This window comes from Etheostoma cragini, chromosome 18 (genome assembly GCF_013103735.1).
Source record: "Etheostoma cragini isolate CJK2018 chromosome 18, CSU_Ecrag_1.0, whole genome shotgun sequence".
NCBI lineage: Eukaryota > Metazoa > Chordata > Actinopteri > Perciformes > Percidae > Etheostoma > Etheostoma cragini.
In genome coordinates, this window is record NC_048424.1 from 4,209,417 (window position 1) to 4,223,948 (window position 14,532).

The following is a 14,532-nucleotide window of genomic DNA, read 5'->3' on the forward strand; positions in this document are numbered from 1 at the left end:
ACACTTGTCTATACGCGGAATAAAGAGTGAGAACGCAACGCCACTTTTGCCTTTTCTCTTCAGATTGTTTACGTCCAATCTAATCTAATCTAATCTAATCTTATTTTATAGCCTGGGTATTGAGCAGTCCCTCCTGTGGCTTTAACAGTTTCTTTAATCACAGAGTACAACAGTTTGTGTTCTCCTTGCAGGTATTCCTCAAGTGGCCATTCTCACCAAGATTGATCAGGTCTGTCCTGAAATCAAAGAAGATTTACAGAATGTCTACAAGGTCAATTACCTGAAGGAAAAGGTATGTTTTCATGAGTAACATTATGAATTTGCTCTGTAATAGAGGCACAGTTCAAATGTATTGAGGTACAGTATATTACTTAAATTATTCAGTATATGACCACTACCCAGAACTTATTCTCTTCCTACATGTATATCAATTCTAATCCAAACTCGATATTCTGGCCAATTTTATAATTCCTACTGCTTACCAAAGATCTGTTTTCGCCTTGTTTAAAGCCATGTAAATATATCGGTCTAGATTCAGATCATTCCCCAAGAACAGAAGCTGCAACTTCAAATCAATTCTCAATTTTTGTGTGCCCAATCAGTCCCTCCAGAAAAGCATGATTATGCGATAGCAGAATTCAATGCACAATTAGCCAAAGTCTACATATTTATGCAGGGGCCGCGTTTTTTCAAATACGCCACACTTTCGCTGCATAAATTGCCGATTTCCACGCAAGATAATGCGGGTCTTGCATGATTTCATAATCCCTGCGTTTTAGTTGCAAAAAGTCACATACCATAATTCTTTAAATTAAGACTGGTGATCAGTTAAAGGCCGGGCCTCTGATAGTGTCCGGGGGCGTCGTCAACACGGACAAATAAAGTCCGGCCTCAAATTAAGGCCAGGGAAAATATAGTGCGGATAATCTCCTGCGTGCCTTTCTAATAATGTGCATTCAAATTTACCGTAATGTAGGCTACATGTCTACCAATTTAATTTAACAGATTCAACAATATATTCATGCTTTTTATTCTGGGTTACAGTACTCATGTAAAGTATTATTTTCCTACCAGTATTTTAGTCTATTTCAGGCTGTAATGTGTTCAGCCGAGTTTGCCACCAGGTGCCACTGGATGGCCGTAGCTATTGGATGTAACGCGGGTCTCTTTAGTGACAGCAGAGAATGATGGATCTGGTGCTAGTGACGGACTTTTCAACAACAAAACGAAAATAGTTTTAAAGTACGCAGAGGAAAACTCGGGTTGTTGTGTTGTGTTTAAACCATAGATGAAGCAGTTCAGTGTAAATGTGGGAATTCCGATGAACTGCATCTTCCCTGTGAAGAACTACGATGAAGAAATCAACCTCGACGACGACGTTGACTCACTGATCCTGAGCGCCCTGAGAAACATCATCAACTTCGGAGACGACTGCATCAACTTCCGCAAAAATCCGAGTCGTGCTGTCATGTCAAAATAACAATCTGTGACATTACCAGCAGGATTTCTAACAATCTAATATTTATTACTTTTTGCTTACCACATTTGTGGGTGTATTACTTCAAAGCCCTTGAAAACTTGCCTTCAAATCTTCAGTTTGTCTCAGTAACATGAAATATTAATGACTAAAGTTAATGACTAAATAAGCAGCCATAAAGTAAAAAAAAACATGATTGGGTATTATAAGAGTTCACTCAACCACTCAGTTAATCTGCTACTGTAGGAATATGTAGGTTTGGTTTAATCAGATTTAAATTACATGTGTCATGAGATCATGAAACATCTTTTTCATATCAGTGAGGAGACAACAGACAAACATTTCTCATGTAAATTGACTGAAATTGTTCTAACTTTGTATATTATGTGTTAATGTAAGAATTCATCACTTATAATTTGAAAAATTAGTTTTCAGGACCTTTCATTGGCTGTCAATAATCTAACAGAACAATAAGGACTAGTTTTGTTTACCTAGTTTAACAATTAGCTTAGTTTTAAAACATACATAACTTTAAATTAGTAGCTTCAATAAAACCAGCTGAAATACAATAAATTTGCTTTTTGAAGAGTTATGTTTCCATATTAACAATGTTCAATTACACATGAAAGACCTGGAGAAAATAGATAATTTTCCAGTTACATTGATTAAAATACAAGGCAACAAGAAGCTTTAATATATGTTTTGGGGAATTGGGACCTCAGAGAAATACTTTCTAAAGATGTGCTGAATTAAATCTAAAAAGATTAACCCTTGTGTTGTCTTCCTGTCGACAGTGAACTTGTTGTCTTTCCAGGTCAGAATTGAAAATTATCTTATTTTTCTGACTTTTTTGTTGCTTTGTTTTCAATTCATGGTCAGTAAACCTAATTGACATGACATTATATCTTTTTTTTTGTTTAAAATTGCAGAAATGATTAATTATTTGGACTAAAATAAAATTTGGTTTAAAGAAATATATTTCTAATATGAAAAATCCCTTTGAAAATGGGACAAATTAGACGTGTGGAAAACACAAGGGTTAAATCTATAAAGATTTATAAAATAAATGTATATTTATAGATTTATAAATCTATAAAGATTTAACCTTAGCCTCTATTTTGATGTAACAGCGCCTCTCACTGATGAGAATGCATCATTGCAGTGGGCCAGAATGGGAGAATTTCGTTGCGATACCGCGAGTGGCCGCTGGAAACAAAGTGGCGGAAAGGCTGAGCGCTGTTCCTGAGGGGCTGATGCCAGCCTGAAATCAGCTACCAACAACACAACCACCACTAACAACCCTTCTCTGAGAGGAACCGCTCCGAGTTAAATCATTATTATGGGAATGTAAGAGGAGGGCCTTGCTTCGATCAACATGGCGGACAACAAAGCGCAGGGGCTGGGGTAATAACCGTAACAGCGGCGCACTCTGACTACACACATCACTATGGATCAGATTCACAACTCCCACGAAGGCTTCAACAACAACAGCAACAGCCCATATAATAACCACTACCCAAACTATAGACCCGGCTATGGGAATAGTGGATACGCGGGAATAATGAGTCCCTCGCGCCAGGGGAATAACCTGATGGGCCCGGGAACCAAAGCGGCTATGATTGCTACAAACTCCCCGGCTGGAAGCGGAGGGTTTCAACAACGGTTTCCCGGACAACAGTGTCCGCAGCAACAGCACCCTTCCGGAGCTACACCGACTCTAAACCAGTTATTGAGGTCTCCCAGCCCGATGATGCGCGGTTATGGAAGTGGCTATCCTGATTATAACGTTAATTCTTCACAACAACAGCAGCTAACGATAGCTAAAGACATTCAGTACGGCTCGGCTACTCACGGCTGGGGACAACAACAAAGAAGTCACCCGGCCATGAGCCCGGGGAACAACGGGCAGGGCGGTGGCAGACCTCAGGTGAAAAACACTTTATTAGTTAAACTACCGTCCATTATTGTTTGCTGGTAATTAACTTGTTTGACTTAATTATCTGCCGTCCAAGGTGACTCCGTTTCTTTAGCATGCTAGGCTAAGCTACTCGTAGCATCTTAGCATGCTAAGCCAACCGTAGCGTTTTAGCGGTTGAGGTTAGAAGGGATACAGCTAGCTACCACGACGACAGTTAAGAGTAGCCACCAAAACGACTAAGATAATAAGGTCGTGGGTTTGATTTAACCACTCCAGAGGAACGAACATTTTTATATTAGCCTTGTTTTTGCGAGATTTTACTTAACTTCCGGCTGTAGCTGTATCCCTTCTAGCCACAACCCATTTTGCTAACCGAGCCAGGCCCTAAAAGGCAGTGTGTTATTGTGAAGGAAGCTTGCGTATTGTAAACACTTTTATTTATTACATGTATCTGTATATATGTATAATATGTAGTTTTAGAACAGAGATCTGGTGACAGGAGTTCACAATCAGCTGCGGCCGCCTTTTATTTTTGACAGCTCTATTCAACTCTGACAGCAAGCTAATCGCTTCACATATGCTAATTAATTCAATTCCAATGGGGCTTTTATTGTGATGGGAAATAGACGTTTTTACTGCTAAAACATGAATTAAAAAAACAACATACAATTTTGTATTTCCTGCTGTTCACTTACTTATGAGTGTGAAATAAAGATACACTATTATAAATAATTTATAGAGCTCTACTAGAACAAAGTGTTACAAAGATGTGTAACGACATGATACATCTTTATTATTGATCCCAAGTGGGGAAATTCTGATGTTTAGTCAACAGTACAACAGTAACACAAACATAAAAATAAGTCATCAAGTTGTAGCCACGTATTTGTTATTGTTTTTCTTGATGCTTTTTGAAAGAAAAGAGATTTTTCAGTGACTGTTGCCAGAAGCAATGCAGCTGGAGGGGCAATTCAGCTGGAGGAGTGTGGCGGATATAATGCTCCAGTGTTGTGCCACTGGCGATGGCCACATGGCTAATCTTTATGTGTAAAGGTCAGGGCTCTTCTGTGGATGAGGCGGAGCCGTAATACTGAGCTTCGTGCCAACCCAAGGCCAGATCACCAGCTGAAAGCAGCAGCACACACACCGTTGATAAACCCTTAACACCGGGGTCTATTGACATCACACAGTCACAAAAGGAAGCCACTTTAACAACCATGACGCTTCAAATCTCTTCTAAAGACAAGAGTGTTTTCCCTCTCTTTTTGGACGGCGTATCTGTTTGCATTCGACGGGTGAGGGAGGGGGGTTCAGCATCCTTCCTGAAGAAAATGTTACATTTTTCACTCTCTAATGGAGGTTTCCTGCTCTCTTCTGTTCTGTTGTAAGTAAGTATCTTTGGGTTTTGGTTTGACAAAACAAGACATTTAAAGAAACCATCTTGGAGTTTGAGAAACTAGACTTAACATATAGAGGAAACACTTAATAATCATAATAAAGATAAGAAAATCGGCAGATGAATCGATAATGTTCACGTTGCGTGTGTAGCTGTGTGTGTTGTGTGGCTGCATGTTTTTAATATGAAGCGTACCCAGGCTGACTCTGGGTTAAAATGGCCTCCAAGGCTTTTGGGTTGCTCACATTTTGTGAGCGATTACGATTTGAAAAAAAATGCTGGAAAGAGGTCTCTTTGTCTATTATTTGAGCCGTGCCTTCAGTGAGTCCCATACTGAAACTTTTCTGGAAATGTATACATATCTGTAAACTGTGGCAAGATATTTGTAGATTTATCTTGGATATAGTGATGTCACCAGAACAAAACTTCTGGTAATACAATTGATATGTTAATGAGTTTGAAGTTTTTCTGCTGTAGAGATTTTTGTTTAGATTATTGGAAATTAATCAATCGCTCATCCACCAATCCCGTGTCTCCTCCAGGTGCCGGCAATGGACCCGATGGGGATGAAGCGCTCGCAGCTTTACGGCATGAGCAACAACCCGTACTCCCAGCAGCAGGGTGCGCCGTACTCGGGCCAGCCCTACGGTGCTCCGTCCCCCCAAAGATACCCGATGGGGATGCCCAGCCGGGGGCAGATGGGGATGGGAGGGATGCAGTACCCTCAGCAGCAGGTGGGAGAAGTCTGTTTCTATAGAGACCATAGACCGTTCATTATAATGGACAAAGCATCTGGTTTGGCAAAGTGCTGCAAATGCAGAAGTGCCTTACAGCGTAACTCTTGCCAAATCACAACCTAGGTTCTTTTTCTGAATGTACCCAAGTCAAACTTTTGTTTAAATATATGCAATATATACATATGAACTCAGCCAATAGCCAATAGAACGTCACCAGAGATATTGAACGGGGAAAAAATCGCTTCTGTAACCGGAGCCATTTAAAAATTGGCAGCCTTAGCAGTGTTTCCTCTGTTGATGTGTTGATGGTGACCCGCCACGGTACAATTTCTGACGCCATGGTATGAAAAATATGGCATGCGCACATCAGGGTTTCCGCTATGTGCATCGGCGCCCCTTCAGCTTTTATGAAAAGTCGTAATTACAAAACTCTGCAGAGCTGACTGCTCTATTGAACTCATGCTAACTGTCATCCGCTCTCTCTCCCCGAGCAACAGGAATGGTGACAGGACGTCATTGCTTATAAAGTCATGGTAACCAAATTAACAACAGAACGAGTACTACTTGTCACTCAATCTTAGGCAAAGTGACATACGGCAACGAAAGCCGCAACACTGAAATCCCACTTATGCGGGTCTTGTGAAATATGACAGCTACAGTTTTATTGGAAAGTAACTTTGCGGACACTAAATTTGATAAATTTACTGTTCATCAGACCCCAGATGAGACAAGAAGCTAACGTTAGCGAACGCTGCCGTCTCTCTGCCTCCCCACTGCAGAGGGAAACAATTCTAGAGGAAACACTGCTGAGGAAACTGTTGCATGCAGGTTTCTGCTGCTGTAGAGAAGGATCTCCGGTGTTTTTCTCTAACGCTACGGTTAGCTTAGCATGTTTTTCTCAGCTGTTATATTACTCTGATCACAGTTTGATCTTGTGTGAGCAAGGCAGCTTTCAGACAAGTAGCCTCGCTCTCATCCCCCTGAAGAAAGATTGCCATCACCTAGTACCAGAGGTGTTATTACATCATTACAGGTTGACAGACTTTTTCTTCCTGAGGGAACTTGTGTCAGTGTTGTCATCTGTGCTGGCTGTGAGCGAGGCCCCACATGGCCCCTGAGACTCGTCTTTTTATTAACTCCCTGATTGCTGATGAAATTGAATGAAACAGCCCTTAAATCACCATCACCAAACCCAACAGACTCCATGTAAATAATCAGTACTTTTATTGTGTATAATGCCATTATATCTCCACATGTAAATGGGTGAATTAAGAGTTTATTTCAACCGGACCAGAGTGGTGATTGTGGGAACAGTGGAAAGATGAACCAAGACGGCTTTTAGTAGTTTTATTTAGTTTCTGTCCTCTTTGAATTAAGTGCGTCTGCAATGATAAAAGTAGGGATTATTTACATGGATCCTTTCCATAGTGTTTCATAAGAAGAGTATTTGTTGTGTGATATACTACACATGATCCTTATGTTCTGTGTCCTTGGTTCTTCTCAGATGGGTTCTCAGTACAGCCAGCAGCAACAGAGCATGGGTAGTTACTCTCAGCCAGGTCAGCCTCCGTACTTCAGCCCTCCACAGCAGCAGCCCGCTGCCCCAAGCCAGCCGCCGTACATGCAGCCACGCCCACTGCCACAACAGGTACGATTAAAACTACAAATCTGTCTGAAACGTTTCACAATAAAAGCCTAGTAATGTGAATGAAGGTTGTGAAAAAGCAAGAGAAAGTTTGGAGTTTGAATGAATGACAACAGCAAATCAACCACAAGGTTTTCTTATTAAAATATCGTCAGAAGTGAAATCTGAGGCAAATGAAAGCCACTATTAGAGAGAGATCTGTATTTACCTCCTATGGGGGGACTCTAAGGCTAACAAGCCATCACCTTCCATTAGCATCCCATTGACTCCCATTCATTTTGGCATCACTTAGACAGCATATCATTTTAAATCTGAAGCGTTTAAAGACTATATTGTCCATTTTTTAATTTCTAAAGAAACACAACAATGTATAAAATGCTTCATTACCTTGTATCTCACATTATGGCTCCGAAGTAACAGTTTTTGTAAAAATAGGCTGACAAATAATAGAAACATATAGAGTCTATGAAAAGCATCAGAACAGAATATTTCAGCAAAGTTTTGGATTGGAAATACTTCGGTAAGTGGCAAGTGAATTCATTTAATTTACATTTATCCACAAACGGATTTCTCTTGCACAGCTACCAGAAGACTTAAAACTTTCAGACCGGTTGCTTACGTCACATCTACATGTGCTTCAAGCTCAGTTGGAGGCTTCACGCTAATGCTTAGCCTTCGCTGAAAAAGAGCTTCTAATAGACTTCACTGGTCTCTGTGGAAGTCTACGGCTTTGCTGTGTCCATTAATTTGACTGTCTATGCAAACTACTGAACACAGAAAACAAAAGGACATAATATGTTTTTGATTCACGTCCCCTTCAGTCTACTCGGATTTCAGATGTATGTCTTCCAAAATTAGAACATTTCTAAATGTTGTGATGAAAAATAAGCAAATTAAGCAAAGTGGCCATATGATAAAAAAAAAAAATCGGATTTGGGGTGTTATCTTGTGTCTCGGGTGGTTCCACACGGATTCAAACTTGAAAAAAAACTATCCACGCTGTTCTACACGGTTTCTGAATGTCCTCTGCCTTCAGTCTCCGGGTGATCAGTTCAACATCTGCACGGCTTTCTACGTTAATAGCCAAGACGAGCTGCCTAACCGTAGCACGTGCTAGCGCTAGCATGCTAGCTCGTTCTCAATGACAAAACACTGCTACAACACACACTAGTTCACCATAATCTACTAAAGAACTACGGGAGGCGTCTGAATCCCACCCCTACTGAATGTGTGTTGAGCATAAACAAGCGTTAAGACAGAAAAATACCTTTTACCTAATGGTTTCAGTGAGTGTAAAGCTCTGTTGGGTGTTTTTGTAGTTTGAACTTTGAGTCTCCGTTCGTCTTGTTCAGGAGGTTCCTCAGGAGGCTTACGGGGGGCGCGGCCAGTCTGCTGCTATGACTCCTGGGAAACCGAACCATGAGGAGATGAATCTGAGCCAACAGGAGAGGCCGTCCAGCCTGCCGGTACGTCTCAACCCACCCCAAAAAAATAGGCCTTCATGTAGTTTTATCTCTGTTTTAATAATAATAATAATAGTACATTTTATTTGTATTGCATTGTATATTTCAGCAATCTCAAGGTGCTACAGTCTACAGACAATCCGATATTCCGATATATATTAAAAAATATATATATATCCAGAAACACGTAACAAAATACAGATTTATGAGTTCTCACTAAATTAATTTTAATAAATTAAATATTAATATAAATAAATTTAAAACAATCAGTAGAAATCAGCTGCAACCAAAGGCCTTGCAGACAGACTCTATAATAACTTCCTTCTGTTCTTTCTTTGAAGGTGTAAATTATGGCTGCACGATATGGGAAAATATGTGATATGCAACAATGTTTAACAATTATTAAAGTGAATTCAGTTCTGCTGCTTACAGTTTTCTGATAAAAAAACAACAAACTGCTTGTTGAGTTTAAAACAAACGAAAGGAAATAATTTCCAACATTTTTTTATTGAACTAACTCAAAATATCTCTAGGTGTCATTCTGCACTTTATTGTGCAGCCGTAGCTGACTTTACTCGGTGTGAGTTTCTATAAAGAGAGTCAGAGAGTCACTTTCTTCTGCTGCAAAACTTTGTTCATCAAAGGCTGTGAGGCATTCAGGCGAGTCTGGAAATGTGGGGAACATGTCATCTGACCAATTACAATCAATATTTATTAGTTGGACAATTTTGCTTCCAACCTTTTAGGGAGACCTATCCGGGAATTGCTTTAACAGGCGTCCGTTTATGAAAAATATAGTTAGTTTGGGATGAAATTCCTAGAGCGCATACTGGTGGACAAACTGTGCAAAGCCATTATTTTTTTAAATATTCATTTATCAGAATCATTTATTTATTGCATTTTATCGATCAGGCTCTATTCACAAAACGATTTTCTCCAGAGGTGGAATGATGATCAGAATCTGATGAATGAATATTTTAAAAAAGAGCATTTTGAAATGTTTCTAAATGCCAACACCGATAGTTTGGGGAAGGCCTAATATTGGCTGATAATATTGGCCCGCCGATATACCGGTCGGGCTCTAATTGTCAAACTGAAGTCGTACCCTGAGTTGAGTGTATCGTCCCATCCCTAATTTTAATCGTCTCATATCTCAACGTGTTTAAATAAACAGAATAAAAGCAGCAGCCGTGTTGTGTTTCAGGATTTATCCGGTTCCATTGATGACTTGCCCACGGGCACAGAGGCAGCGGTGACTTCAGGAGCGTCGGGCTCCGGCAGCGCTCAGGGCGACCAGGGGACCCCGGCCCGTTCTCCTTTCTCCCCCCACGTCTCCCCTCGCCTCCCCCCGCCTGCTCGCTCCGGGCCCTCCCCTTCACCCTCGCTGTCCCCAGCCGGCTCGAGCAACCAATCACGATCAGGACCGATGTCCCCCGCCACCAGCGGACCAGGTAGGATCAGGATCAACGTCTTGGCGTCTTTCTTTCTTTGTCTTTAGATCTTCGCGTCTTTCTTTTTGTTTTTCTTTCCTTAGGTCTTGATGTCTTTCTTTCTTTGTCTTTCTTTCTTTCTTTATTTAAATCTTGGCGTCTTTCTTTCTTTGTCTTTAGATCTTCGCGTCTTTCTTTTTGTTTTTCTTTCCTTAGATCTTGGTGTCTTTCTTTCTTTGTCTTTAGATCTTGGCGTCTTTCTTTCTTTGCCTTTCTTTCTTTAGATCTCGGCGTCTTTCTTTTTGTTTTTCTTTCCTTAGGTCTTGATGTCTCTCTTTCTTTGTCTTTCTTTCTTGCATTTTTCTTGTCTTGTCTTTCTTTCTTTCTATTTTTTCTTTTTGTCTTTCTTGCATTACACAACCTGCGTTAAGAATAAACACCAAAACAATGCACAGTAACACAGTCCATGACTTTTATTGTGAAAGGTAAGACCAGAAGGAGAGGATTCTTGTCAAGGTTGAATGAAATCTGTCGTCTTGGGTGGCTCAGGGTTTTTCCATCACAATGCAAAGCTCAGATAAATCTACATATAGAGAACTATATTTTATTGCTTCGCAGTATTCGCTGTCTGTGTGAAAGTCAGTTATAATGATTACAAAAACTCACGTCTGAATCATCATACCCAAAGGAGTTGGGGAGGGAGTTAACAAGTTGCACGTCCTTACCTGTCATGGTGTTGCCATGGAGACCACAAAGTATCATAGGCTGATATTAACGTGTATGTGTCTGTCTGTCTCTGTTTTGTGTGTGCGTGCATGCACATGTCAGGCTCTCAGTTGGCCCCTCAGCTCTCTGGTCCTGGATCAGACGTTGGTCTTCATCCCTCCCATTCGGCCATGACCCAGGACAGAGGTATGACCCTGATCCTCTAATTCATCTTTAGAGCTGCAAAGACAATTAGCTATTGGAATCTCCAACTATTTTGATAATCAGTCACATAAAACAGTCATATTTTAACGTAAAAACAAGTAAACTGAATATCTTTGAGTTTTGGGACAAAACAAGACGTGAGAATGTTATCTTGGGCTTTTTGGGAAACACTGATCCCCATTTCAAAAACCAAACAAGCACATCATAATCCACACAAATAATCAAAAATATTGTTGAAGCTATAATCATTTTCCTGGATGGAGCTATGCTAACAGTTTCCACCTTCCACATCTTCACTCTCCCTCCTTTGTGTTTCCTCAGGTTTCCCTCCCTCCATGCAGCGAAGCACTTTGGGACATCAGTTTGACTCCCAGCAGTCGGCACCACCCATGTCCCCTCACACTGCACCGGGGGGGCCCATGCACCATAGCTCTTACCAGCAGGGGGCCTCCTACGCCCACTACGGCCCCCCAGGTAACACAACTGTGTCTATGCTTGGGTACTTTTTCGCAGGAGATCTTGTAATGTGACTTTAATGGTGTAAAACTTAAAGCGTATCTTCTTACCTCTACAACAGATTATCATTTTAACCGTTTACTTTGTCTTTACAAGAGTCCGATTTCATATCTGTAAATTAACCCTACGGTATAGTTATTTTACACCGCTGATAAAATGTAATGATACTACGTGCAGCAAGACTAAACATTAATTCCTAACATGTTATCTATCAGTTGCTTGGGAACATTGCTGTCTGTTCTGGCTTTGACCACGGGAACACTGACAGGACACAGACGTCCCTAGCCTACCGTCTCTGGTTGTGGCTCTGACCACGGGAACACTGACAGGACACAGACGTCCCTAGCCTACCGTCTTGGGTTGTGGCTCTCACCACGGGAACACTGACAGGACACAGACGTCCCTAGCCTACCGTGAAGCTTTGGTGTGCTGAGATGAGCCGGGTTCAGAACCCTTTTCCGATTTAATACAGTTTTCATTGTCACTAGTCTTCGGCCTAAACTGAGCTTTTGAAAAAATCACTTTTATGAAAGTATCAAGCTTTAAAACTCTCTCGCCCTCTTTAGGTAACTACCCTCGACCCCCCCACTATGGGGGGGCCCCCAGTGCCAACTACAGCGGCCCGGGCCCCGGCTTAGCCAACAGCCTGGGTTTGAACGCCAGTAGTCCCATGCACGGCCAGGGACCGTCTACTCCAGCAGGTCGCGGCCCAGGTCCCGGAGCCGGGGGGCGGTCTTACCCCGCTGGAGGAAGCACCATGGCCCCTACTTCCCCCGGCATGCCACAGCCTGCCGGGCAGGGCATGGGGCCCCCAGGGCCCAACGCCAGCAGCAAACAGCCTGAGGTCGGCCCCAACGTTGGGCCTAGTGCCAATGCCAACGCCGCCCAGAGCAGGTGAGTCCAGAAAACCAGAACTTATCCAGGACAGTTTAAACATATTATCAGTTTAAATATTCTTTCTTTTTAAATGTATTTGTTAATTGGTGCGAAGTTCAAAATCAGCACAAATAACATTTCTTTTCCTTTTAGCCACCCAGACAATCACTCACCCACTGACCACATAAGTACACAAATACACATAATACGGAATTAACAATTATCACAACACCACCTGAATGCACCGTCAGACACCACCTACCAAGAGCCTGGGTCTGTCCCAGGTTTCTTCCTAAAAGGGAGTTTTTCCTCGCCACTGTCACACTATTTGCTTGCTCTTGGAGGAATTACTGGTATTATAAATATTATATTATATAGAGGGTGGTCTAGACCTTCTCTCTCTGTGAAGTGTCTTGAGATAACTTTTGTTGTAATTGTTGTTATTTGATACTATAAATAAAATAAAATTGAATGTAGTGGGATTTTATAGCAATTTCTTTCTTTTTTTGTGTGACCTTTTTGTGAATTTTTTCGATGTCTTTGCTGCTTTTTTTTTTTTTATTACTCTTTTGAACTGCCAGTGCCCTAGCATTAGCACTAGTCCTGAAGACATACGCTTTCGTCGTCCTAAACCTGTAACTTCCTGCATGAGAGCGGCCAAAATAGCTGCTCGTAATAAAATCCAAATCCTGATTTGTTTCTATGCTGTCCAGGCAGGGCAGCTACCTGGGCATGGCCCAGATGGGAGGAATGGGGGGAGGCCTGTACAGCCAGCAAAACAGCAGCAAGTCTGGGAGGATGACTCCGCAGGGACCCCCCTACAACGCTACATCCTCAGGTAGGACTCGTAGACTCAAGTAATATTTAGCCTTAGCAGCCATGACGTCCCCCTTTGTTTGTGGGCTACCATGTGGAAGCCTCAAGTTTGCATTTTGGTTGTTGCCATTTTGGTAGTTTAATTAATTAAAATTAAATTAAATTAATTTTTGACGTTGAAACGTTTTCTAATTTTAGAGGAAGTACTGGTCTCACACAGTTGAGAAGCTATCCACTGGGGGATGAGATTCAGCCCAAATCTGAACAAAGGATGGAGCTGGGCAGGACAACGCAGCTAAATGTGTTTAGTGTTACGGGTTGTTTAGGTTCTGTTTATGGTTTCAATGGCACTGCGCTAAGCTAAACGCTAAAGAAAGGTGCTGCCTTCAACCCGTTTAGAAGCAAGTGCTCCAGTGGAGACCAGGTACTGGTGCCGGTTATCTGCACGTACGGCAGAACAGTAAATCTGCTAACTTTCCTTAAGTTATCAGCCAATGCTAGCTGGGTTGACAGAATACTAAGCCTCTTATCCTCTATTCTCAAATAAATGGGAGTATCATTTCCTAAATGAACATCATTCTGTGTTGAAGAATACTTAGGTCCAGCATGGGCTTCACTTTTTAGACCCGGAAGTTGCCGCTTTTTTAAAAATCCGTCTGGCGCTGGATTTGTTTGTAACCTCATCGTTTATCTTCCAGGCGCCGGGGTGATGATGCCAGCAGACGGGACTGGACTGGTCGAGCTCGGCTACGAACCGCCCAAAACCAAGGTGCGTGCCTGTGGCTTAGTTGACCAATCACAGTGGCTGTTTGTTCTGCCAGTCAGCACGCTCTAACAGATGCAGCCTAACAGCACGGATGCAGGTTTTTGAATGGCTGTGTTGCGTTTTTTGTTCTCTTCTTACACAGGTTTGTGTGCGTCCCATTTTACAAAAAGAGTGGAAGATATTAAAAGCGTGACATTTTGGACCACATCTACACTACTACTAATACATCAAGGGTTAAAGGACTTATGAGTCAATAGGATTTCGAAAAACTTCTCCATGCTTTCATCTTCAGTAGACTTTACTACTGGGACGGTGTCTTTACAGGTCTCCCTAAAAAACCACTGTCATCTGCAGCTGATTCAGTACGCTGTTGCTAGAGTCCTCACTATACCCAAGAGACTGGATCACATCGCTCCAGTTCTTAAGTCTTTACACCGGCTTCCTGTGCCTTAAAGAATTGTTTCAAATTACTTCTGTTGGTTTATTAATCACTAAACAAGGTACAAGGTCACTTAATATTCCTTAGGGGCAATTTGGATTACAGCCAGGAGTAGTAATATAT

The 14,532-nt window shown here is 41.7% G+C and overlaps 2 protein-coding genes across 2 annotated transcripts in view; both read left to right on the forward strand.

Moving 5' to 3' along the window:
• The window catches only part of LOC117961461 (interferon-induced protein 44-like), an 11,108-nt gene extending 9,213 nt beyond the window's left edge, over nt 1-1,895 (forward strand). The window contains exons 6-7 of the mRNA XM_034900136.1: nt 192-292; nt 1,289-1,895. Coding sequence (XP_034756027.1) covers nt 192-292; nt 1,289-1,480 — 293 coding nt within the window. The 3' untranslated portion in view covers nt 1,481-1,895. The remainder of the gene's footprint in view (nt 1-191; nt 293-1,288) is intronic.
• A 759-nt stretch (nt 1,896-2,654) lies between these two features.
• Nucleotides 2,655-14,532, forward strand: part of arid1b (AT rich interactive domain 1B (SWI1-like)) — a 25,288-nt gene continuing 13,410 nt past the window's right edge. The window contains exons 1-10 of the mRNA XM_034900294.1: nt 2,655-3,404; nt 5,334-5,525; nt 7,033-7,176; nt 8,526-8,639; nt 9,841-10,087; nt 10,895-10,978; nt 11,318-11,470; nt 12,079-12,406; nt 13,102-13,226; nt 13,903-13,973. Of these exons, the coding sequence (XP_034756185.1) occupies nt 2,925-3,404; nt 5,334-5,525; nt 7,033-7,176; nt 8,526-8,639; nt 9,841-10,087; nt 10,895-10,978; nt 11,318-11,470; nt 12,079-12,406; nt 13,102-13,226; nt 13,903-13,973 (1,938 nt within the window). The 5' untranslated portion in view covers nt 2,655-2,924. The remainder of the gene's footprint in view (nt 3,405-5,333; nt 5,526-7,032; nt 7,177-8,525; nt 8,640-9,840; nt 10,088-10,894; nt 10,979-11,317; nt 11,471-12,078; nt 12,407-13,101; nt 13,227-13,902; nt 13,974-14,532) is intronic.